Source organism: Serinus canaria, chromosome 1, assembly GCF_022539315.1.
Source record: "Serinus canaria isolate serCan28SL12 chromosome 1, serCan2020, whole genome shotgun sequence".
NCBI classification, from domain to species: Eukaryota; Metazoa; Chordata; class Aves; order Passeriformes; family Fringillidae; genus Serinus; species Serinus canaria.
This window is the reverse complement of record NC_066313.1, coordinates 26,171,887-26,197,119: the sequence shown is the minus strand read 5'-3', so window position 1 is coordinate 26,197,119 and position 25,233 is coordinate 26,171,887. Positions and strand designations below refer to the sequence as shown.

The following is a 25,233-nucleotide window of genomic DNA, read 5'->3' as shown; positions in this document are numbered from 1 at the left end:
TGCTCCTTTACTTTACAGACCTCCATCTCCAGAAGCTTCACCCTGATCTCTGCTTGCATGGATGCAAAGGTGCCAGACGAGGGCTGGGCTTTTTTTAAGCACCTGGTAGTTAGATTTGCTCTAATAAATATTAGTGTCTGTACTGCCCTAAGGTTGATGTTCTCCATGAACGAGGCTTTATGGATTTGTAATAATCCCAAGAACAGACAGAAATAGTTTTCACAACATTAATTCTGACATGTGACCTCTTTAAAGTTATCACAGTGCCCAGGAAGGGGTTAGGAAAATGGAAGTTTCACACGTGCAAATCAAAGGTTTTGGGAAAAGTACAGAAGAAGCCTGTCCCTTTTAAAGCCAATCACAAGAAATCTGCTGTCTACATGCTTCATGCCTTGTCTGGGCTTGCAGTTTGTGTGTGTGTGATGTGAGTCAGGAAATCTGCTCCTCTATATTGTTTTAGCCAGCAGAAGTTGCCATGGTAGGTACAATATGGGCCTTGCTCCCTTTAGCAGCATCAGCTGCCTGTCAGGAATCAGCAGATTGTTCTTGTTTTGCTCCTGGTGAAGAGAAAACTACAGGTGAGCTTGGAAGAAAAGAGAGTTAAGGAATGACTGGCAGTGGTTTCAGTCTGAGATGGCCAGCACAGAGAACTGCTCTTGATTTCCATCTAGACAAACCATTGCCCAGGCTGCAAAAGAACACACGTGGGTAGGTCAGAGGAGGAGGAACAGCATAAATTCAAGTCAGCTCTCCCTTTTTGCATAAAGTGATTTTGACAAAGTACCTACTCACTGGGAAAACTTGTTCTTCTTCAGCAGTGGTTTCTGTGTCCTCTGAGTTGTAAGTAATCTCCCTGCTTGCTGTGGGTAGTTTTTGCTTGAAAATGCCATGATTACTCAATAAAATTCAGTGTCCTGTTGTGAGCAGTTTTTGACTCAGCAGTACAGACTATTTACCCTAAACTTGAGAAAAACACAGGAGTTTTGATTTCTCCAGAAGTGCCAATGCAGTAGTGAACAGCAAAAGAAGGATTGTGTAAGTGGAAGCACAGGAAAGGCAGAAAGATAAATAATCTGCCATGGGAGGTGGGAGGTAAGAAACCCAGGCACCAAAGTACCCTGTTCAACTTCACATCCACTCTCAGCCACACAATGGAACCGGGTGGACTCCGACTCACAGCCCTGGACACTGACTGGATCATCCCAGACTCCCTGGGGCTGTGGAAGACCACAGATGCCACTGTCCTACACAGACTGAGTGGGATGGGTCAAGCTCTCAGCAGGAAGGTTGTTTGGACAAAAGAGGAGTGCCCCTGGCTGCCTTCTGGCACAAAGAGCTGTGGCTTGCACAGGCTGTTCTGTCTCACTACCCACAGCCCTGACTCTGCACAGATATTGCCAGTGCAAGGTGCTCAAGAGATTAGTGAGGAAAAAACCCACTCAGCTCTGCTCCTGGCTGTTCCAGAAACCCAGATAACATCTGCTAGCAAGTAAAAGTCCCTGTAGCAAAAATAATGCAGGTCAGAAGGCTCCAGCCCCACCCACAGGTTTTGTAGCAGCCCAGCCCTTGGAATAGGAGTCACTGAGTCAGAGAAGGGCTTGAAAGGGAACAGCAGGGAAATATTTCAGGTAGTCCTGAGCACAGGGACTAGCAGGACACTAGAAGAGATGTAGCCACAAGGGCTGATGCAGACAGAGGAGCTGCCTGACAAAATGAAGGGGTTCAAATCTAGACTGTCAGACTATGGTCCCTATTACCTGCTTATGGGGAAGAAAAGTCTTTGGTAACTGATTTTTCTCTACCTCCTGTGCTGCTCAGATAGGCAGAAGGAATGTTAAAAGAATAGGAGAGGGGGAGTGTGGGCAGTGCTCCATGGAGGAAGAAGGGAGGATAAGGAAAGAGGGCATAGAGCTTGCCTATTAACAACAAAAAAAAAATCAAAATGTTTGCTGCAGCCCAGCCAAGACTGTGCTCACACAAACAATGGTTTTCACTCCCCAGGATGCTCCATTATCCCCACAAAGCTCTTCTGGCCCAAAGCAGTGTAGATGGCTCTGCACTGCTGCATCAGTGCTAAACCACACACACTCCTGCTGCTTCAGCCTCTACTGTAGCTGAAGGTTTTATGTTTGTTTCTGAGGAAACTCTCTGGAAACCAGAGCAGGAAGGGCTGCTGCAAGGCTTAGGGGCATTTAGAAATAGTGAAATGCTGAGTCAGATATAATGGAGAAGAAGTTTGAGTGGTGTAAAACCATGATATAGGCTTGTGTAATTTGTACCAGGTGTATTGTGCACTGTTGCTGTCCCTTGATGACACTTTAATGCTCTATAGAGTGATTGAAGCTCTTCAGCAAATCATACAGAGATATTCCTTAAGGGTTCCCATAGAGTTTCCTGCATTGAGGAAGAGGAGTCTTGCAGTGAAGATGTGATGGAGGAAGTTACTGTTAAGTAAATATAATGTAAGGACTTATGAACCTGACTAATTTAGGCCCCTTAGATGCCTTTTTATAGATGTGCTCAGTGTATCTCGATAAATAGGGCATTCAAAACAAAACACTCTGAGCTGCTTTCCCTGCCACAGATTGTTTCTGACACTGGGCACATCACTCCCTTGTTCTGTCTCCAATCCATTCAAGAATCCTGCCTTGCACTTTGCAAATGGGTTCTGTCTCTTCTGTTTAGCATTTGCTTAAACAGGAAACTGCAATAATGTTATTAACAGAAGCAGTTTTAAAAATACCTCCCCACAGCTCTCAGCCAGAAGATCACTATTAATCAAATTAATCACAGGTTGAAGAAAACCATTGGAATTTGCACCCACAACTTTTTCACTGCCTTCTCTGTCTGGCCCACCAGAGCCCAGCACAGCATGCTCTGGATACCTCTGCCCTCCCACCCAGTATAGCAGTGCTTGAATTTTCCCTTTCCCCATGAAGAAGTGTGAGATTTTTGCACTAATTTTGCTCTGTGGGTTTTGCTGTAAGAGCAGTCAGGTTGAAGACAGCCTGTTTACTGCAAGGACAGTATACAGAATCCTCAGGGCCTGACAAAAAACCCTCTTGTTTTCACATTTTACATCTGATTCCTTGCTGGAGGGAAGGGAGGGATAAAGCAAGGATTCCTTGAGATAAAACCTCCATCTGCAAAGCTGGTTCAGAGGAGAGGTAAAGGTTTCCCAGCTGCAGCACAGTCCCAGGAAAAGGCAGAAATGGCACTTACTGTCAAACCTGGAGAGCGCCTCGGCGCTGAAGGCTTTGTCCAGCAGCCGCACCTCAGCCAGAGCCTCCTCTTCTTCCAGCAGCAAGCACACAATCCTCTGGCCAAGAAACCCTCCTGCCCCTGTCACCAGGCAGCTCACCCCAGCCAGGGACATGGCTCTGGCTTGCTCCTCGCTGGTGGATTTGCTGTCTCTTGAGCTTGGTTCTCCTCCTGCCTGAGGGAAGGAACATATGACATCAACCTCTGGAAACACTGCAAATCAAAGGGTGTTACCAGAAGGAGAGACTACTGAAAAACAAACTTTAATCCCTACATTAAACAAATTTTTAAGCATGCCTTACTTTTGCTAGCTATTCCTATTCAGAAGTAGTCTATGTATTTTTTCCACGCAAAGAAAACATTCTAACAAATTATTACAAACCACCAATTCAATTAACGAATCTGAAAATGCTCAAAATCGACTTCAATGCCAAACAAACCCCACAAAAGTCTGCCTTGAGTCTTGGTTCCACCTCCCTAGCTCTCAGAAGACCGTGGGGGAGATTTGCCTGTATTTATATCCTGCTGGGCACCACCTCCACCTCGGTCATTTTGCTCCCCTCCCTCTTGAGTGCCTCCTTTGCTGCAAAAGAATGTGATGCTTCCACACCACTCCCCCCAAAGAGGAAGGCTCTGGATACAGTGAGGTCTGAGCCTAGGTGTGGTCCTGCATCCCTAAATCCCCAGAAAATAAACCCCCATGTTGATAATTCTCTTCAGCTGCACTTGCTTGTGTAATACAGCACTGATATTGTGCCAATATTGAAGGTAGGGAGCATTTAAATTAAATGTAAATAGAGGAGAAGCTATTTAAAGTGGTTTGAGGAGTGAATTCTGCTGCTATGTATTTTCTGGACGCTGGGCTCCCCCATTACAGTGTGGGTTTCTCACTCTCTCTGTGCAAGAGCAGAAACTAACCCTGGGGATTTTGTATTTGTTCAGTACACCACAGGCATTTGAAGTGATGAAATTGTTTAATGTACCATCCAAGTTAAATTCAAGCTGCAGGAGGGAAAGATTCACCTCTGGAAATGTCTTGTGCAAGAGTAGCTATTTAAAGTAAGGCTGTTTGTGCCTCTGCAGTGATCTGTGTCGTTACTGCTTTACATCTCCAACACGCAGGGAAAATGCCCAGGTGCTTCTCCCTGGGGTTTCACTCCACTTCCAGCAAAACTGTTTTGTCCTGTGAGACCAGGGCAGGGCAATACCTGAACCTCCTGGTGCCAGCACTGCCCTCCTGGGTCTGTCAGCACACTCTGGCTGCAGCTGTACCTTCTCTCTCTCTCTCACAGGGATAGGCTGCCATCCCTGCTGAAGCAGGATGATAAATAGGGAGCTGCCTTGAGCCACAAGGAAGTTACAAAGAAGGCCAGCAACACAATTAATTAGGCTGAAATCACTGGAGAAGGGATCCCTGATTTGGGGTATAGCTGGGATGGATCTCTAAAACTGCTTTGTTTCCATTCGTGCCACTAACTGCTAAGCTCCTCTTTTTATTCTATCATGGGTTTTGTTCACTCATTAAAGAGAGTTCTGGAGAAAAGCTGTAGAAGTATCCCCACACTGTTACTTTTTTAGAGCAAAACTAGGCTTGCAAGTTACAGGAGAGAAGCAAAACCACTTCTGTTGGAGGATAAAGGCTTTTAGCTGACACAGATTACAAAGTTTTGGCAAATGTCTCAATCCCAGAGTCCTTGAAAATCTGTTACTTACCCCAACAGAGCTTTAAAAAATTTGTTATCAGTGCTTCTTTCCTTGGCTTTTCACATTCAGGACCTTGACATTGTATATTCTTATCAGAAGCTGCTGCAAATTAATTTTGTGCACTTTGCAAGGAAGAATAACTGGCCAAATACTGCTGCTCCAAGTGGCATTCTCTGTAACAGGGCTTCCTTTTCTCTTTCAAAAAGGAAATAAAATGCTTTGAAGAGGTATTACCAAACCACACAACACCACAGAGCCTCTTAGGATACAAAACACTCTTGTGCACCAGGACTGCCTGTCAGAAGGACCAAGCTCAGCATTATGTGCTTACATGAGAATATGTGTGTTTCATAGGGGACTGCAGGGAGATTTACTGCTGCTGTGCTTTGTCCTCTCAGGTGCTACTCAGACAAATGCTTGGCTTAGTTTGAGGGAGTTTTATACATCACTGCCTAGCAGCCTTCCCCTGAACTGCTGTGTGTGAATGTCAGTGGTCAGACAGCAGCAATTTGCTCAACTCCAGCTCAGACCTACTGGTCCTTCCTGCAGTCCCACCTAGAGACAACATTTTCACCTCTTGTTTCGTGTTGACATCGCTGCTGGGGCTGCTGAGTGCCATGTCAGCTCCTCCTGCAGACAAGAGAGGCTCTGGTGTTCCCCAAAGGACAGGGAGGCAGATGCTGGAATGGGCTGCACACCCCAGAACGGAGACAGTGAGCAGCAAGGCCAAAGTCCACCAGACCCCCGACCACCAGGAACAACTCGATGAAATTCAGAGTTATTGCACAGGTAGGGGACTTGCAGGTGAAAACATAACTGAGCAGAATTTTGAAAAGTTTACCAAGCTGTGTCAAGGCATAGACATTTGTAACTATGTTGATGTCTTCCTTCTCTCTGACTTCATTGTAAAATGAAGCCACCACAATCTGGTATTTTGCTGCAGAATGGACTGCATTACTAAGAGCATCATTTTAGAAAATCAGAGCTTGTACATTTTGATGAGTGTTGGAGGAATGCTACACATGGACTAAGTGAACAGCTTAGTATATGTGCCATGCACCATGTCCCATTCCAGCCTGGCCCAGGAATAGCTGCTCCTCTGCTTTTACTGGTGCCCCTTGTGACAGATACTCTGGGGCAATGATTGGTGTTAGATGTATCTTCCTAGACTTGTCACAAGGGGAAAAATGGATTGGGAGGGACTGCAGTGGAGATGAGAAGACACAAAGAGAAAAAGGGAAGGGAAAATTCCCAGCAGCATTAGGAAAAAATTGTATCATGGTACTGGAATGGTTCTATGCAATAACATTCCAGGGCATGAATGTTTTATGGCATAAAATGTACTTTTACAGAGGGCAATACTGTTTAATTAAGGAATCAGGTGAACTGATTTTACTATCAATCAGGGTATCCAGAAGTAAGAAAGAAATAACAGATCTATTTGTCCAGAAAGAATTTTAATTCAGGAAAGGGAAGTCTGGCCTGTTGCCCAGACCTGTGAGAACTGAAGCAGGGAAAAGCAAAAGCAGCAAAAGCATACTCATTATTTAGCTAGACCATTTGATTTCTAAATATAGAGTAGTTGTGACCAAAACACACACACACACACACACACACACAATTCCATGCTTCCTCTCACATGAAAAACTTATGTGTTTCTCTACCACTGTATGCCTGTAAGCTGGCATGCTGGTGGCTCTGGGAGAGAGGCTGGACTTTGAAATGTAGATTTACTCAAGGAAAACTTCTGCCCTTCAGCGTGGGAGGCACTGTTCCCTCCTGGAAACATTTCCCTCTCTTCTAGTTATATACTGACAGGAGGGGGAAAATATTTAAATAATTAACTTGTGGACAACTGTTCTGTATTGGACTCTGTATAAACACGGCTTCTCGTAGTGGAGAAGAGTTGTAAGACACTTTTATCATGGTATGAAGAAAACCACCTTAAGAGGCCTCAGTGTTTCTGTGTCTTCAAACCTGACAAAGAAAATATCTCCTATTTCAGTAATTCCAGAGTTCTTCCAGTAGAAAGGAGAAGGTGATTGTAAACATTTCTGACATAATCTCCAAGATCAAAAAGGCTTCTTGCAGTAGTCTTTGCCATATTAGACAGCACATGATCTGGGCAATTATCTAGAAACAAACATTTAGTCTTCTTTTCCCTTTAGTTTTAGGAAGAACTCTATTTCCTCAGGTGAAATTGATGAGTGACTCAGATATTTAAAGGCTGGAGAAATTTGCATCATATGCCAAAGAAAAATGTTTATGTTTGGATCCATTTTGTAGATAAACTACCCTTGTAAGTAGGCTGATTCTCTGTCCCATCCTCCAGGGATGCTGGGAAGCAGCAGGGCTTGATTAGTCCTTAAGCTGCATGTTTACAATCTTTTTTTTTTTTTTTTTTTTTTGTAAGGACAGTTTTTTGGTAAGATTTAACCTTGCCTGAATGTGTATCAGACATCAAGTACATAAAGCAGAACTGGGTGCAGACAATGGGGCACGAAACTTTGGTATGCATTGGCTTAAGCCTAACCCAGCTCACAGAAAACTTTCAATGTCTTGGAAAAACGGGGCTTGTTAAATAGATTCTTATACTGATTGAGCCCTGTGACCTCTCATTTTAAGTTCACTCACCAAATATCTTTGTTTTTCACTCAGAAAATGCTTTCTTGCAGCCTTTCACGGAGATACAGGTGCTGCCTCTGCAGCTCCAGGTAGTTGGTCGTGGCAGCCCAGTGGCATGGCAGGGTACAGATCTCATGTGCAGCTCTTATTTAATGATTCTGTGACATCCTCCTACAATTCAGATTAAAGGCAGCCTCGGGAGATCTCTGTGCCAACCTCTTCTCACAGCAGCATCAGAGAGGCTGCTCTGGACCTTGCCCAGCAAGCTGTGAATATCTCTGACAATGAAGGTTTCACAAACCCCGTGCTGCAGTGTCTGACTGCCCTCATGGTGGCTTTTTCCCCCCACTGATTTCTGCCTGGAATTTTCCTCATTGCAACTTGTGCCCATTGCCTTTCACCCTTTTACTGCACATATCCAAGGATTTGGCCTGGATCTTCTCCAAACGAGTAGTAAAAGTCAGTGATGTGATCCCCCCTCCCCCTGCTTTAACCTTTGCAGGACTGAGCACTCCCAGTTGTCTCATTCTCTTCCTGTACATCCTTGAAATCCATCAAAGTGTGTGATGTGCTGTAATTCCCAAGTCTTATCTGCCAGGCTGTCAGTCTGCTGACAAGGTTTATTGTTACTGGAGCAGAGAGGAAGGCCTCCATGTGAAGGTCTCTGGAAGGGCACTGCAGACACTGTTATCTCTGAGAGAAACTAAAGCCTAAACAGAGCGAACCAACAGGGTTAGCTTCTTCCTTCTGCCTTCTTTGGGCTGATTTAAAGAGGGCTTTATGCAAAAGGTCACCTTTTGGTAGCATGGCTGCACGTGCCAGGGAAATGGGTATCAGGGTATCTGCTGGCTCCAAAGCAGGGGGAGGCAGGGGGGCTGCACTGCTGGAAAAAGGAGCTGGCTCCTTCCCCACCAGTGGTACCCTGCTCCACCCCTGCCCTGCTTTGCATTTAGAAGCAGTGGGCAAGGACTGCCCCCACTTGCAAAGGGCAGCTGAGGTGCCTGGTAGTTGATTCATCTAATTTCTATATCTTTTATGAATACATCCAGGAAAAGCCAAGTCTGTGGAAGATAGCAGCCACAACACTTACTGTGCCTGAGAAGGAGAGGTGTGGGGATTGGGTTGCAGTGAGACTTGGCATGACTAATGGAAAAAGCAAGGCACAGGGTTTTCCATGTCTGGCTCTCTGGTGTAGCGGAACTTTGGAGGAAGACCCAACATAGGTAATGCCGTGGAACAGCCAGTTTAAAGAAAATTCATGTAGACAAGTAACAATTACCCAAACTGTTATGGAATTCATTCAATAAAAGCAGAGAGCAACCTTTGCTAACACAGAGCCTTTCCTAATCTCTTCAGAAGTTTCCAGAAGGCCTTATCAGATACTTATTGCACCTCCTTTTTCATCTTCAGTCTGGCTGGGACCTTGGCTTCAGCTGCCTCTGTCTGGTGGGCATGGCAGGAGGCTGATCACAGCCTTGAGAACTGAACCAGGTGCTGGCCAATCTCTGAGACGCTGGCACAGCCTGCAATAAATGAAACACTGGTGAGAGAGAAAGGTCTGTGCATGAAGTTTGGAAGCCTCTCTGCTCTGAACCCCAGTCTTGTACAAGCCAGGTTGGAATAGGTTTGTACTTCAAAATCTCCACTCCTCAGCAGCATCTTCAGCATCGAGGTTCAGCACTGGAGTCCCCCCATAAGAAGAGTCAGAAACATGGAAAAAAAATGTTTTTATAACAAGCTGAGAAGGGTGCAATCTGATCCAGTAAAGACAGCAGAAAAACACAGAGAAAAGACAGGGGTTGCTGTGTGCCAAAAGGCCAGAGGTGAAGATTTGCATTGCCATTTAATTTGGACAAAAATGGGTGGAACAGGGGTGATGGTTGACAGCTGGCTGAACATGAGCCAGCTGTGTACCCAGGTGGATATCCTGGCCTTTGCCAGCAATGGTGTGGGCAGCAGGACCAGGCCAGTGATTGTCCCCATGGACTGGGCACTGGTGAGGCTGCACCTTGAATCTTCTGTTCAGGAGAGGTTTAGATTGGATATTAGGAAAAATTTCTTCACAGAAATTATTATCGAGCACTGGAATAGGCTGCCAAGGAAGTGGTTGAGTCACCAGTTCTGAAAGTGTTTAAAAGACACATAGATATGGCACTAAGGAACATGGTTTCATGGTGGAATTGGCGGTGTTGGGTTAACAGTTGGACTTGATGATCTAAAAATGAATTTTCCAACCTAAAAGATTGTATCATTCAATGAATTTCACAGCATCAGCAAAAGGATCCCAACCTTGCTGAATCCTGTGCCTTTTTACATGAAAAGAACTGTAAAAGTCTGCTGGGGAAAAAACCCAGGAATCTTTACTGGTTGAAAAAGTAACCCATAAACCCACGCTATGGCCAGAGGGATTTCGGCTCCAGTGTCCCAGTCAGTGTTGCTACCCACTTGAGTTCTACATGGCATAATGTATAGAATATCCTGCACTGGAAGGGACCCACAAGGATTATCCTGTCCAACTCCTGGCCCTGCAAAGGACACCCCAATAACACCATGTGCCTGAGAGCATTGTCCAAATGCTTCTGGAATTCTGTCAGCCTTGATGCTTTGACCACTGCCCTGGGGAGCTTGTTCCAGTGCCATAACCATCTTGTTCAAGAGTAAAACTGGAGCTTGCACTGTGCTCTGCAAATTTACTGTTTGGTGAGAGGCTCAAACAGGGCAGCTACAGCTGGGAGCAGGAGTGAGAAAAACAGAGTGTAAAGGGAGGAGACACAGAAGCTTTTAAAACATGTGTAATCACCTACAGACCGTATTCTCTAACACAGAGAAAAATTCTGCATCCATTTTTAATGAACTCTTCATGCAGAAAAAAGATCAGTTGCATTTTACCTTGATAAACACTAAATACTGAAAAACAGATGCTGTCATTCCCTGAAGAACAGAAATTCCAAGTTTTGCTTGGCTGTACTTTGCAGTTTTGCCTCTCTTTACTTGGGTCATAAAGCTGCTCTAACCTACTCTCTCTATGCAAACTTCACACCTGGAATGCCAAGTGGTTTCACAGGAAGCAGAGAACCTCAAGTACAGCAGCTAGAACCATCACAGCTCCTGTGGATTCCCTGATTGTCACCTGTCCATCACACTCCTGATTTTATAGGGCTTGCAACCAGAAACATCTGTAACACCCATCCCAAACAAAATACTTACCAGCTAGGGCCATAGACAAGCGAAACTCATCCTGAAGGATTCTCAAGACATCCTGAAGACCTTCTTTACCCTGCACCAACCAACAGAGAAAGCAGTCAGGGTAAAAGCAGCGCTGGCACAGAGCAGGGCTGCAGGATGCCTGCACCCTGAGAGCTGGGATAGTCCCTTAAGACCGTGCCAATTCCAGTCTCTCATGCAGATGAATGATTAAAATGATATGATGGATGTGCTCAGTTCACCACAGATTAATTTAGATGCTTTTCCTTTTGGGATACATCTGAACAGGGAAAGAAAACAAAGCTGTTTTTCACTTCTGACATTTTGTAGTCGGTTCTTTTTTTCAGCTTTCAGTTTTCCCCCACCAATGGGCTTGCTATTTAAAATGTCAAGCCTTACAATGCTGACAGGTTTTAACAAAGTAATGAGAGTTTTATATATGTTATCACTCCAGAAACTGTACTTTACTCAAATACTGGACTGAATCTTTAAAAATAATAGACTATGTGTTTTCCTCTGTGTAAGTGACACCAAGAAGCTCAAAAGCCAATAAAATGTATAGAAGATTTTGATCTTCCTATAAAATACTCGAGGATTTTTTTTTCTCTTAAATTTTCTTTTTATGTCTTGCAATAATGGATACTTAGGGTGCAGTCAGTGCTAACACTTGTTTATGCCCTTCCTCTGTTGTCTGCTTTGGTAATGCCACTGAGATACATCTTTAGGAATAATCTATGGAATACAACACCAAAGCACAGCTGAACTCCCCAAAATCCCATCTCCTTTCTGTTTCCATTGTGGAGAAAGTGCAGGCAGCTCACAGGAACACTTTTTTCATCTTAGGCCCTTTGTTAATATTTACTGGCAAAAGAAACAGTACTGCCAACTCTTACAGGTTTTTTTTCAGGAGATTCAGGTGATTTCTTGATCAAACCCTTGCTACTGGAATCCACAAAAATCCCACCACTGGACAAGAGTGCCATTTAAAAGAAGGGACATGTGTCTAGACCATACAAAAAAGTATCTTTTCTCTAGAGAAAAGTTTTGGATGACTCCATCCAGAGTATAAAAAGCAAAAAATTAGCAAAAAACCCCCAACTGGTATAATAATATTATTTTCATTTTAATTGTATTATGTTTACCTCCTGCATCAGAGGCCTAATTCATGACTCTGGATCATAGAAATATGCCTGGAGTTGAGAAGCAGCAAAGCTTGAACTGAAATAGCAGTGGAAAACCCAGGCCACAGTGGAAAACCTCCAGGACACAGTTTTGCCCATCCTGGTCCAAAATGTTTCAGCCATCCATGGGATGGAGTTCTTTATGTATTTTTGAAGGATTCATAGCACCGTGAAACTGTTCTACCAAAATCATGTATTGTTCCCAAATATTTGCTGAAAGCGAATAAAATTGTCAGACTAATCTTTCTGGCAAATAAGCCCAGCTCCAGTTTTCAAAAGCACTGATGATCCTGAGTCCTAAAGTATTTTAGCACCAAATTGCAACAACAAGACATCAGGTCCCACAAAACAATGCTATCACCTTCAAAATCCTATTGTTCAAAATCCCAGGAAATTGTCAAATTCAGTGGTGTTTTTAAGTCAGAGGAAATGTCAGGGTTTCATTCAATTCGGGGTGATTCCACTTCAAATTCAGCAAAATAAAATTAAAAAATATATTCTCCACCAGTGACAACTCTGTGACTTCAGTTGCAGGACTGCTGGAGAGTGTGAGAAGCAGGCATATGGACTCAGAGCTCCTTTCTCACCTTGTAAGCCAGGCCCCACAAAGCTGGTCTTCCAATAAAGACGCATTTTGCTCCCAGTGCCAGAGCTTTTAACACGTCGCTTCCTTTTCGAATCCCACCATCTACATAAACTTCCACTCTGCCTCGTACTGCCTCCACAACCTCAACCAGAGCATCAATCTGCAAAGAAGAAGCCAGTCTCATATTGAGGGCAGCTTTTGATTCCAAGAGAAGGAGGATATATTCCAAAGAGACAGGCAGGGATGCAGGGCTTTAGTAAGATACCTTCTTGAAATGAAATGTGACAATGCCTCACAAATAGCTCAGCACCAGGAGCTGCAGAATAACAAACATGCAGCTCCTTACTCTGCTTTCCAGATACTTAATGCCATTTTCCAGTGCTTTGCTTATACTGATATTCTTTGCTCTCACTTTTGATTAGTGAAAAAGTAACATTTTCAATAGATTTATGAAAGATTTTAAATATAAATTTCAATGGGAACTGCTGTCATCAATGTTTTACTTTTATTTGAGACAATGATGAATAATACAGCTGTTTGCAAGAAAGGCTGATGTCAGACTTCTACTGCTCAAACTACCTAAGCTTACATTTCAACTTAATCCTGGTGACCACTTGTTGAGTGCCTCCCTCTAAAGCATCTGTGAAGGGTTTCATTTGCTATGTAGTACAGTCAATCATTTCCTCCAGGTTAAGTCTCCTGATTCCCTGAGGTCTTTTCTGTAGAGTTCAGCATGGGGTAAGCCTCAGATGTCATTGCAGGGCAGCACCATGCAGAGATGCTGGCTCTGGCCCCAAAGGCACTACAGCCAGGGGCAGGACACGGCGGTGGACATAATTAACTCCACTTCAGAGCAAACCCAAAAGGCTCTTTTCTGCAGTGTCTTATACCTTTTTGCCTTTTTTTTTTCCTTTGAATTTCAAACTGAAAACCTTCTGGCTGAAATTTTCTAGGACTAACTCATCAAGAGCCAGGCTTGGCAGCAGAAAAATAGCAGAGCCCAACTAAGTATCTACTGCCTTGTCTGTGTGCGTAAAACAACTTTTAAGGTAGAAGAACAGTTAAATGTGGATGCCATTTCTGTTATTATGCCTTTAGCATTGACTTTATTAAATACTTTTTTAAGTCGTTATGGTCAGCCTTGACGCAGAATAGAAGAGAATTCCCTGGTACCTATTTTTATTTAACAAAAGAAAACCGAGAAAAGAAAGTTCGTAAGATACTGTGCAATGCAGAACTGTAAAATAAGAGCAATTGGAAAAACTGACAGAAGCCAAATTAAGCCAGTGAAATACACACATGTCCAAACAATGCATGATTTCTTTGTACAAATTTAAAAGCAGGGGAATTTTTCTCCAGATAAGTTATCCTTTTTCTGGCTCGTGTAAGTCAATAAATTCCCGTTTAGACTTGAGCCTGTAAATACGCAAGCAGACCTCTCACTAAATCTAGCGGCATTGTTTTGCATGTTTTGACAGATGTGAACAATGAGAATACATTATGCTCTCATTTGTACAATTTTGGTTCCAGAGCTTTGTTTTCTTTTTGCTGCAGTGCGCAAAGAGTTTGAGAGTGCTGCACCAGCTCGTGGAGACACAGGCAGGAACTCTCCCTGACTTAGGCCAGGAGTTTACCTGCACTTAAGCGGGTTCTGTGCTACTTACAGAACCCTCCCAAGAAGCTGAAGAAATATTTCAGTGGGTAGCCCCCATGCCAAGGCATGGATCTCACCAGTTTAAAGCTAAGGTCTATCTGCACACATCCGTGGCCACTGGACAAACTCAAGTCCACCAGAAGTGTACGCACAGACCTGGGCATAGAGACACCCAGGTTAATGCAAACGTGCAGGCCATAAACGGGGAAAATGTGGGACATCCATTTTCATCCATTCTCACTTACAGTGGCAGGTCCTTCATCCAGTTGCCTTCCACCATGGTTGGACACAATAATTCCCTGAACTCCATGTTTCACTGCCAACTCTGCATCTTCTCTTGTCAAGATGCCTTTGATGATGATGGGCAGGCGTGTCAGGCTCCGCAGCCAGTAGATGTCATTCCAGGTGACCGAAGGATCCAAGCTGTTGGGTGGCAGTCCGTACTCAGAGCAGTCATCTCCCTACAGCCACAATGAAACAGCAAAAGGAAAACTCATCCAGGCTGCAACAATACACAGGTCCCTTGGTGTCTTTCCTTGCCCTAGAAGAGATAAATCAAACTTGCCAACAGACGTTCATCAGCTCCAGAAATGTCACATGTCTCTGGAGGAGAATAATTACAATGGGGGTGGAGATCAGTGTCTCTAAGGCAGCTGGGTGGGGATTTTGAAGACAGAACCCAGCCTGGCAGGAGGTCAAGCCAGGATGCTGCAGAACCAGCAGGGGAGAAGATACACCCTGGTACAGCAAATGCCAGGGCAGCAGTTACCCAGTGGTTTTTCTCTCATGTGGTACATGCCAGTGCAGCGAATGAAAGGACAAGCTCATTTTACAAACCTCAAAGGCTCCTTCCAAGTTCTTCACTTTCATGTGGGGAGGAAGGCGGAAACCATTGCGGACATCATCGCGTCTCTTGCCTGTGTAGGGCAGATCTGCGGTGAGGACGAGGCCCTGGAAGCCCAAGGCCTCTGCCCGCCGGACCAGCTGCTGGGAAGCTGTCCTGTTGCGGTGGATGTAGAGCTGGAACCAGCGGAGGCCGCCGGGCGCAGCCGCGGAGATCTCCTCCAGCGTGCAGGTGGAGTAGGTGCTGGCAATGTAGCAGGTGTCCATTGCTCTGGCCGCTTGGGGGGCAATGGGAAGGAGTCAGAAACAAAGGCATCCCAAGGGTCTTGCCATCAGACATCAGATACAAAACCATGCACTCTTTGCAGAGACCGCCCCAACTCCCAATTTCATGTGAATCCTACAAAGCACAGGGCAGCTATTTCCCAGAATTAACAATGACTGCATTTACCATGCACTCTTGTTAGTCCTTGGTAAGAAAGCAGAAAAGGGAGAGGTAATTAACCAAGCTGTGCTTTCATTTTGCATCTGCATTTAAAAAAAAAAAAGCATGAATTTTATCTTTATGACTGAGTCCTCTTAGTGTACACAGAAGAAAAAACATTTCTAGGGGTCAGGTCTCCAAACTCTCCAGAGGATTTGTGAAAAGGGGATATATTTTGCCCAAGGGAGACATTTCTATACCAATAACAAGGAATTCACAGTCTGAGTCCCATCCACCACTTTTACAACCCATCTAGAGCCCCCAGGACTGAAAAACTTATGTCATTTTCGGTATGAGTCAGAAACGTGTTCATTGCCCTCATCTTCAGTTTGCAGCACACTCCATGATTTTTTATGTTGGTAGCTGGAGAAGAAGAGCACCCTCTATACAGCTTCCTATGCAGGGTGTCAGAAAGTGGGAATGGAGTTTGCCCCCTCAAGACTGAAAATATTTCTCAGTCACACTTCAAGTCATCCTAACAGCTTCTTGAGGCTTTTCTACAACCCCCTTTTGGAGCTACATGGCACCAGAGCAGAAGCGTACCTCTGGCTGTGCTTTTCTCTCCATCAGGCCATGCTAGCTGGTGGAAGCCTGTAGGGGCAATTCCTACAGGAAAGCTGATTTCAGAACCCAGGATTTTAGTCCTAATGTCCATCACAGATACGTCCCGCAGCATACGTGGCCGGAAACGAATTCTGTAAGGCAAAAAACCCCTTCAGGATAGTAGATGTTCAGTGAGTTTTCTGAAATTTCATGGAAACCAGGTCTTTGTTCACCAATTGCAAAGCAGGAATCTGAGCCAATGAAGAAAACAGCAAATAATAAGGTTATAATAAAAGAAAATATAAAAAAGGCTCTTTGTCCTTTCTGTTTGCTTTTAGAGGTCAATTCAGCCAGCAGTTCAGTCACTTCCACTTTTCATTAGTCCTGCTTTTCTGGCCACAGTACATGATTTCTGCATCTCCCACCTCAGCTCACTGTGTCTTGTTGTCCCACTGTCCTCCCCCAGGTTCCTTTCACTTGCAGGAAGGCTGGGTCCTTCCACTTCACCCTTCATGTGTCTGTCCTCACTGTTCAGTGTGCCTGCCTCAGGCTCCGCAGCATGTTCCCCAAATCCCACCCTACTTGCACATAGGCTTCCTGCTGTTCACCAAGAGCTCCCTGTTGCAACTCATGCTATTAGAGCTGCTCATGCCCTTTCCTGTAATGCCACACACTCCATAGCACACTGTACCCTACTCTGCCCTACCCAAGCATCTGTCTGTACCCTCAGCATCCCTAAATCCTCATACAACCCATGTCGGGCTCAGTCTGGCATTAGAGCATACAGTGCTCAGGTTTTGCATTTAGCTTGGGGACCCCCTGGAAAGGACAAGGTTTTAGATGTCTTTGCTTGTCAAAACCAAACACTTGCACAAAAACAGTTTAAAAGGTCCCAGTACAACCCCCTTCATTTCCTTCTCCCATTACCTTTTATATGCTAGGATGTTTTCATCTCGTGTGGTACAGTCATCTGCTCCAGCTGCAAAATAATCCCAAGCAATCTTGGGTAAATACTTCTTAGCATAAGCTTCAAAGTCAGAAAGACACACCATAGCCATTGCTGAGAGAGGTGTAGGGAACCCTGAAGAAAACAATAACATGGAGCAGAAATTAGGTCTCTGAACTGTCATTCTCTCTTCCAGGGGCTCAAACTGCATACAAAACTTGGAGCCATCTGAGTTGTCTCAGTCTGTCTTGTACATCGGTCTATGAATCCTCTACCCCAGTATGGGGAAAACTTGCAGATGCAGCCATGAGAGCAGGAGGCAGCTTGCATCTCTGTGCCTCTCTTCATTCTGTTTGAAACAGCAGCCTGAAGAGGACATTTTAGGTCCTCTGCTATTTCAATTGTGTAATTCTGTCATAAGTTCCATCTTCAAACAAGCTGCATTATTTGTTCCACTAATTCTGCTCAAAGCTTGTCCCAGAACATAATTTGTTAGACTACCCCTAAGGACGGCACCGTGACTGAACAGTTAGTTATGGAGCACAGGGATGGAATTCAAGATCATGAAATCTGGAAACAAGTAAATACAGGGTCTACATGTAACCTGCTCCAGGATGAACACACTGTAAAACTATGTCCAGACCCTGAGAACAAGTCACTGTAGAAGCCAGTGCTGTGGAAAAAACAAAGCATTTTCTACAGCTCTTCCTTTCTCTTCTGTAACAAATATCTTCTGGGTGTTTGCATTACATGCTGGAGCACCGATATATACTATAAAAGGGACACACAGAATTTGGACAAACCATGAGAAAACACTGGCAAAAAACAAATTGCACAATATGAAACATGTTTCTGAGAACTAATCTCGGCATTTCAGGGAATGGAAGCGAAGTTTCGTGACCCAGATGTCTAATCAAACCAACATAAATGCTGCCCAGAAAATGCCTGCACTTACATACTTTTGAAGAAGCAAGAACTGAAAGCTATGAAAATTAATATTTTAGCAAACCATGCCCGTGTGTGCAGAAATGTGTACAAAACACAGACAAAGTCAATTTTCTAAATTGTTAGTTGCAGTTACTTCTGCAGTTCTGATTAAAATAAATATTTAGCAAGATATGTGGAAACATGACATTTTAAAACAGCTGTGGCTCAGTCTGACTTCTCAAAAAAATATACAGGAAGAAGTAAATATCCTAATTTTCAGGATTAACCTCCCACCCCACATTAGCAAGGGTTTCAAGCTTCACCAAAATCAGCCCCATGTGTCCCATGCTGGTCACTTTTGGCCCAGATAAACACCCAGGTTATGTACACATACACAACCTGTCAAACTGCAGGCACCCTGCCTCTCACTGACTGAAGTACCTGTGTTTACATTTGAGATTTAGCACTCACAATTCTCTGCTAGTAAAGAGCCCAAGATGAGGAACTCATTGGAGGAGGAAGAAGAAATGCAACTGATTTCTTCAGTATTGTTCTGTCTGCTCAGACAGGCATCAGGTAGGAGGGGGTGCAAGTATCCCAAGCCTGCTTTCTCTGACTTTGAGAGTTGTGCTGATAGTACAAGTCTCCATAAATACTCTGTGACAGTCTTTAAGCCATCACAACTTCTGCTTTTCTAACTTTTAGAAAGGTCAACCTCATCAAGGACAATAAGATAAACCAAGTCCTCTCATGGCAGAATAAACAGGAATTTTAAACAATCCAGGCCCTGTCCTGTTTTCCAATTCAGACCTCAGTTCAGACTTACTTTGGGTTTCAGGGAAAGCTGCAGGGGGTGAGAGCCTCTCCTTCAAGTTTGCCTGCAAACAGGATTTTGAGGTCTTTTCACTGAGTAGCTTGTGTTTCTTCTGCAGTCAATAAGCAACCACCAGAGATTAAAGCTCAATCCTGTGGTAAACTTTGTACTGTTTGTATAACACTGACTTTGTTTTGCTATCAGGAGATTAAAAATCCCTCCTCAAAAATGCATCACCTTGTCAGTATTGTGATTGCTTGGGACAGAGCCCTGTAGCTGAGCTCCTTGGCAGTGGCTGATGGCTCTGCATTATCTTCATCAAGCAACAGTATTTCAGGGGGTTTAAAGAATCTCTAAACTGTTGGTAACTTCTTGCTTCATTCTCCCAAAATGATGATTCACAGACAGTGTGAGTAGTTACAACTCCCAGCTACAAAGCCTGGATAATTTACTAACATGTGGGAGATGTTTTTTGCTTCCTGAAGTGTATAAACAACTAAAATACCCCTTGTATTCTGCCATTTTTAATGGCCTGCAAGTGCTCTCATCAGGACAGAGGTACCAACAAATTTATGATATTGATTTAAATTTCTAAGATATGAAAAATAAACACTGGACAGTTTTATTTGGCTTTTAGCTTCTTTTAGCCTTTAGGGTTCATGCCTTCAACAGAAATGTTATCTGTGCAAGTATGAGAACCTGAAGTTTGGATTTTTGCTAACTGAGAAATGAGATATTACAGTGGCAGGTGCAGAGAACAACTCAGAAACTTATTAAAGCTTTCCCAAAGTATTGTTGGCCTCCCAGCTCAAACAGCCCAGATGGGGCAGTGAATGAACTACTGTGGTGGGAAAAAGCTGGAAGCTAAAGAGATCTGCAGCCTCATGAGCTGGCATTGAACTGGCTGGTCTGGTCCAGGAGAGCAGACCTGACATTTGTGACAGCAGAAATTGTAGGTCACTACACCATCTGTGCAGCTGTAGTGAACACCTTTCTGTTAGATGCTCTCACAAGACCCTGCCCAAATTCAAACAGACATGGTTGGCTCTACTACTGCCTTTTGAAACTTTAGATTCAGCCTTCAGAGCTCATTATCTGCTGACAGCACTGTGGAACTGGCTTCTGGCATGGATAGCTGTGGATACAGGTGTCATGAACTAGACAAGGTGTGCACAATTAGCTGAAATGCCCACAAGCTCTTTGGTTTGCTTCCCTGCCCAGGACGAGCCGTGGGGCAGACTGCCTTCAGGTCTCTTCTGGAAAGAGCAAAGCCTGTGCACACAGCCCAGTGCATCCCTGGGAAGGCAAGAAAAATCCTGCCCTCGTTCTTCCTCCACTAGATGTCAGATTTGGGTCATATATTTCAACCTAGGTTTGGAAAAGCAATAAAAAGAACCCAGTACTTGCTGGCCTGCAAGGCACTACGGCCTTAAAACTGCTGCAATCACATCACCAAAGTACTGCTAATGTGTTTGGAAATCTTCACTCCCCGTGCCTTATTTTTGACATCTTCTGGTGCACAGCACAGCAATAAATGTAGCTACATCTGGTCTGGCATGATCTTTGGTTCAGCCTACAAGTCATCTGCAGGGTTCTCTGTCATATTTCCCATTATGCTGATCTCAGTACTTCCCTACTTTAGGGATGCACATTGCAGCCAATTCAGCAAACCATAGAGTTTATGCTTTCATGATTATCATAATTTTACATGAATTAAAAATAGTCTGTGACTACTGTATTTTGGATCAGAAAAGGGGGAAAATCTCTGTGTTTATGCTGTGGCTTTTAAGAGGCTGTACTTTGCATCTAGATATATTTTCTTCTTTCAGCAATGGACAATTCAAAGTAGCAGTGACTTGTTGTTCCAAAAGTGGTAGTTTCTCTGATAGCAGTAATACTCCTGATTTAGGTGTGAAGCTGCAATCTGAGGAAACCAGAATTTGCCACAGATACAATATCTTTTATTATAACCTGTGTATATACTTGAAAAAAGTGGACCAGTTTTAAAATCCTGAATCCTTTTCATTGGAGTATAGTAAAAACCTTAAAAAGACTCTCTAAAAACATTGCTGGAAACCTAGCTGTCTTCTTTTAAAAACTAAAGAAAATAGTATAGGAAATAATTACACACATCTGGTCCACCCTTGCAGGTAGAATGTCAAGCAGTCAACAGGCAAAGCTTGATTTTTTACACAGATCTGGGTGTAGCTGGGCTTTTGCAGCTACTTACTTTCAGGGCTAACATAGTCAAAGGCTCGTGAGTCCAAACACAAAGATCCTCTGTAAATCTGTGCCCCAGTTCCTGTTACAGTCACAATGCCCCTTCCTCCAGTTGGTTCTGTTTGTTTGTTTTTCACAGGTGGCAAATCACGGTGGGTCAAGCTGACATCTCTCTCCCTGATGCATCCACTAGTGCTCAGTTTGGTGAAGGACTTTAAAACACTTTGGTGAAGAATCTGATGAACTCCAAGCAATGTAAATAATTCAGATCACATAACAGTTTGCATACAGCCACCACTGATTCTCCTTATCAGATGTCCTTCTTGGGCACATGCCTCATGTGCAGAAGGAAAATGCTTTCTCCTCGCATGTCAGTTATGCAAGAAAGTTTTTCCCAAATTGAATGCTTAAATAGCCATCCCTCTGTTACAGGTGGAGAGGGCAACAAATCTTATATTTAATGTTGCCTAACAGTTTTGATTATAAGATCTGTTTTCAGTTGCTTTTAATTTTTTCACATTTTAATCATTCTAGGCTGAAATTTTCCATCCTTGTTCTCTGTGTTGGGCTGAATTTTTATTTTGGGAACATTTCACTGAAAGTTGGTCAGCAACTCCAAGAATGAGGTTAGCGAAAAATATGGTTGGCCCATGCTGAAAATATCTTACAGTGGTTTCACTGCAGTTCAGTGCTTCATGCAGGGGCTTGAAATTAGCGGGGGTTGCTCCCTGGAGACAACAGCCTGTGCTTGGTGGCCATATGAAAATCCTGTCAGATCTGACCTAGCTGTAAATCACCGCTTTCCACTTGCACATGGCCTGCAGAGCTTGTCTGAAATCCAGATGTTGCCTTTGCTGAAGACTTGCCTGGTGCAGAGCATGCTGGTGCCATAGGAGCTCAGCCCCAAGAGTGAGCAGAGGGCAGAGAGCTGGCTGTGCCCTGCTCTCCCTCACCCTGTGCCACCCAGAGTTAGATGGCACCTTAAACAGCACTGAAAGGGAGGAGGAGAAAAATAATGGCTCAAAATAGGACCTACAGGACAGCATCCAGGGACAGGCAGGGAGGGATATGCAGAGGCAACAAGGCCAGAGACAGAGCAGGTGTGGAAAAACCAAGCAGGGATATCCTGGGATGGCAGGGTTTCAGGGGGGTAAAAGGATCAAGAGAAGGGGATAAATTCGGGAAAGAGGCAGAAGGGGACGGCCTTCTGTGACACACTTTTATAGTGTTCTAGGAGACTACCAAGCATTTGGCTGTTCTTTCTGAAAAAAAACAGAAGAGAACTTGATTTATGCTCAGCATTCATCTGAATTTTTTGTGGTATCCTTTCTTTCATCTCATCCTTACAATTTCTTTTTTCATTCCTCCTTTCCCTCCCCCCCAAAAAACCCAGAAGAATTCAGAAGCCTGCTTCTGCGTCCTACTGTGGAAATCTGTTCCACTGTATTTCTTCAGATGAGGAAGATTTGGAGTGCTTTGTGACATTTAAGAAAGATAATGCAGTCTTTTTCCCTGGTTACCTCTCTCCATAAAAGACCTGGAGCTGTAAACTGTGACACCAGCAATGCTTGGATAAGTTCAACAGGCTGGGAGGAAAGACCACATCAGTGTTTGATGTAGGAGACCCAGCTGGATCATGTGAGGTGGGATGACCTGCAGGCAGCAGGGAGGGTGTGTGCAAGCAGAGTCACAGGCTGAGCAGACCAGAACAAAACATTTTAAAAATGGTTTTCAGAGAGCAGATACAGAGTCATTGAACTATTGCTGGGAAATGCTGGAGGAGGGAGGACAATGCCTGTGTACTCTCAGTAGGAAAACATACAGCATCCCTCAGGTACATATCTGAGACTACTGTCAGGCAAAGAACTCCACAAATCACTGCAGCTTATAGCATTTATGAAAAATTGGCGTAAAGTGTGAGGTGAGCAAGAGCACAGTTGGGGGAGGAAGGTCTACAGAAGCCATTTCCTAGAACACCCTTTGGTTCTCACCAGCTGCTGCCAAAGCTGTCTCCACAGACACTGAGCTCACACAGGGTGGAGCAGCAGAGGAGCTCAGACAAAACTCAGCCTGGGGTTTTCCCCTTGATTTCCATGGACAGTTGTCCCTCCTGAAGCCAGGGAGAAAGAGGCAGGATATGACATTAATCATGATACACCCTCACACAGGTTTGGCTATGGATTATTTTTTATTATTTTATTATTTATTGGCTATGGATTATAATTTATTATTATGTCCATAGCCTTACCTGGCCTGCTGGGCCAGCTAGGCTTCTGTAGCTGTGGCCTTCCTTCTTTGCCTTGTATTTAAAGTCCCATGGTGCTAGCAGTGAAAGCAGTAGCTTACTCAAATTCACAGAGGACACTAAAAACAGAAACAAGAGGCACCTGGGACCTGCCCCTATCTGAGTCAAAGAGTGCTCTGCTCTTGATATTCCCCTTCCATTTCATCAGCAGGAAAAAGTTCTGGTAGCTTCTACTTGCAGTGGGAGTGATTCTGCTATCAGCAGCACCATTTGGGAATCAGTGAGGACTCAGTCTTTGTCAGCCACTGGACAACATTCACAGAAGAACAGAAAAGTAGGCTGGAGAGGAGAAGGCATCCAGTCCACTCCTGTTCCTGAAGTCAGAATTAGCTCCACCTGTGCCTGTCTCCACTCATGGAGATGCCACTTCCTCCAAAGAAAACCAGTTTCATCAATTGACTATACAATGAAAATTTACAGATGTTTCATCTGGATCTCCCTTCCTGTTATTTCAGTTGTTTTCTACCCATAATGGGCACAAAAAGGATTCAGTCCCTTTCTCTTTATGCCTATTTTTAAAATATTTAAAGTTCATCAATGGGCCACCCCCTCTATTGTCTCTTTTCTAAACCAAGTTATGCAAATTCCTTTGGCTTTTCATCATGAGCCATATTTTCTAGACTTCTGGTCATCCCAAGTTCTGTCCTCTGACTCTCCAGCTGTTCAACATCCTCCCTTAATCAAAGCACCAGGAACTGGACATGATCTTCCAGCTGAGTCCTCTCTGGCCCTCATATGGAACAAAGGAGAGAGATTTTGCCAATACTACTGTTTATTCAGCTGTGATGATAGACAGTATTTTTGTGTTCATTGCTCAGCAGTATGTTCCTTACTTATTTCTCCAGATGTGCCATTCCATCCTGAGATGAAGAAAGGAGACAAACACTTTTGTTCATCTCTTCCAAATCAAGAAGTAGTCTTGTCTTCTCTTCAGATAAGAGTCAGGCTAAAGGTAATAGAAGTCTCAAATCTCGGAGATCAATCATGTAGCAAAGAACTCTCATTTTTTGCGGAAGATGTTGAGAGGTGGCAGATGACTTAAAAAGACTCCATCCCAAATACATGACAGAGACACCCTAATACGTGCTGGAAGTCACCTCAGAGTAAAAGAGACAGAGAAAGCTGCTGTGGTATAAAGGAGGCATTTGAGTAACAGTATCATGAACAATTTCTGCCATGACAGGTCCATCTCAGCCTTGAGATTTCATGGTGGTGGAAGGGCAGAAAATAAGGAGATTTTAATGAATCTCAGTGTTAATGAGACTGTGGATTCAAAAGTATAAATGAGAGGCTGCTTTTACCCTTGGGACTGAATTCGTGCTTAAGCTGAGCCTAGGGCTCTGGAACACCAGAGCTGCTGCCTTCAGGAAGCAAACCTCCACTGGTGTATTGGAAGTTGGCTTGCTGACTATTGCAAATGTCTAGACACCCAGCAGAGCTTCAGACTCTCTTGAAAGTAGAGAATTTGCTCTCAAGAGACCCCAGTATGGGTTCAGAGGCTGCCCCCGCCCCCACCAGCCCACTCAGAGGCATTCTTCAGGCTGACACCGACTCTGAGAGTGGGGAAGCAGCTGAGCTGAGGCAGTGTGACCCTGTTTGCCCACTGATCTGTGGCAACATTCCACTGAGGGGTTTCTCTGTTTTGCAGCAGCTTTGCATGAAGCTTTCAGCTTGGGCCACGCTGCAGCCTCCAGATTCCTCCCTGCAAGGCTGCTGTCCAGCTCACGAACAGCTGGTGACTGAGAGCTACAGGCAACACGTTTTCCTCACAAAATTCCATATTAAGTTTTCCAAATTATTTCTCCAGGTCATCAAGATAATTTAAACTAATTTCAAACCCTTCAAATATATTCTGTGGGTCTTTTTCCTGTGTTATTTGATTAATTAAAAAGTTTGCAATAGAGATCTCAATCATCAAATTGAGTCTGAACATCAA

General features: G+C 44.0%; 2 protein-coding genes and 1 long non-coding RNA gene across 4 annotated transcripts in view; 1 reads left to right on the top strand and 2 right to left on the bottom strand.

Annotated features, from left to right (window-relative positions):
• The window catches only part of LOC103827136 (3 beta-hydroxysteroid dehydrogenase/Delta 5-->4-isomerase-like), a 15,592-nt gene extending 6,492 nt beyond the window's left edge, over positions 1-9,100 (bottom strand). The window contains exons 1-2 of the mRNA XM_030234994.2: positions 8,983-9,100; positions 3,223-3,436 (exon numbers count right to left, since the gene is read on the bottom strand). Coding sequence (XP_030090854.1) covers positions 3,223-3,436; positions 8,983-8,994 — 226 coding nt within the window. The 5' untranslated portion in view covers positions 8,995-9,100. The remainder of the gene's footprint in view (positions 1-3,222; positions 3,437-8,982) is intronic.
• HAO2 (hydroxyacid oxidase 2) lies at positions 8,818-18,903 on the bottom strand. 2 transcript variants are annotated; one of them, XM_009102609.4, is made up of 8 exons: positions 18,785-18,903; positions 17,013-17,166; positions 16,086-16,237; positions 15,053-15,336; positions 14,461-14,676; positions 12,563-12,721; positions 10,798-10,867; positions 8,818-9,113 (listed from the first exon to the last, which is right to left on the bottom strand). In XM_009102609.4, the coding sequence occupies exons 2-8, from the start codon at positions 17,141-17,143 to the stop codon at positions 9,058-9,060; spliced, it is 1,068 nt and encodes a 355-aa protein (XP_009100857.2). In that variant the 5' UTR covers positions 17,144-17,166; positions 18,785-18,903; the 3' UTR covers positions 8,818-9,057. The 2 variants fall into 2 exon arrangements, with proteins under 2 accessions (XP_009100857.2, XP_018763740.2); XM_018908195.3 differs by having other exon boundaries at positions 15,053-15,132.
• On the top strand, positions 18,394-25,233 carry LOC108961340 (uncharacterized). Its single transcript, XR_001989575.3, has 4 exons — positions 18,394-18,534; positions 21,132-21,247; positions 24,143-24,249; positions 24,946-25,233. It is a non-coding gene; the product is annotated as an uncharacterized LOC108961340 (long non-coding RNA).

What these genes read in the sequence shown, in the direction of transcription:
- HAO2 (XM_009102609.4), bottom strand. Translation starts at nt 17,143, where the DNA reads ATGGCTATGGTGTGTCTTTCTGACTTTGAAGCTTATGCTAAGAAGTAT. An exon ending in TGTGGGGCCTGGCTTACAAG is followed by an intron (nt 10,868 to 12,562) that starts GTGAGAAAGGAG and finishes TGGTTGGTGCAG; the next exon opens with GGTAAAGAAGGTCTTCAGGA. An exon ending in CTTGTCTATGGCCCTAGCTG is followed by an intron (nt 9,114 to 10,797) that starts GTAAGTATTTTG and finishes CATTTATTGCAG; the next exon opens with GCTGTGCCAGCGTCTCAGAG.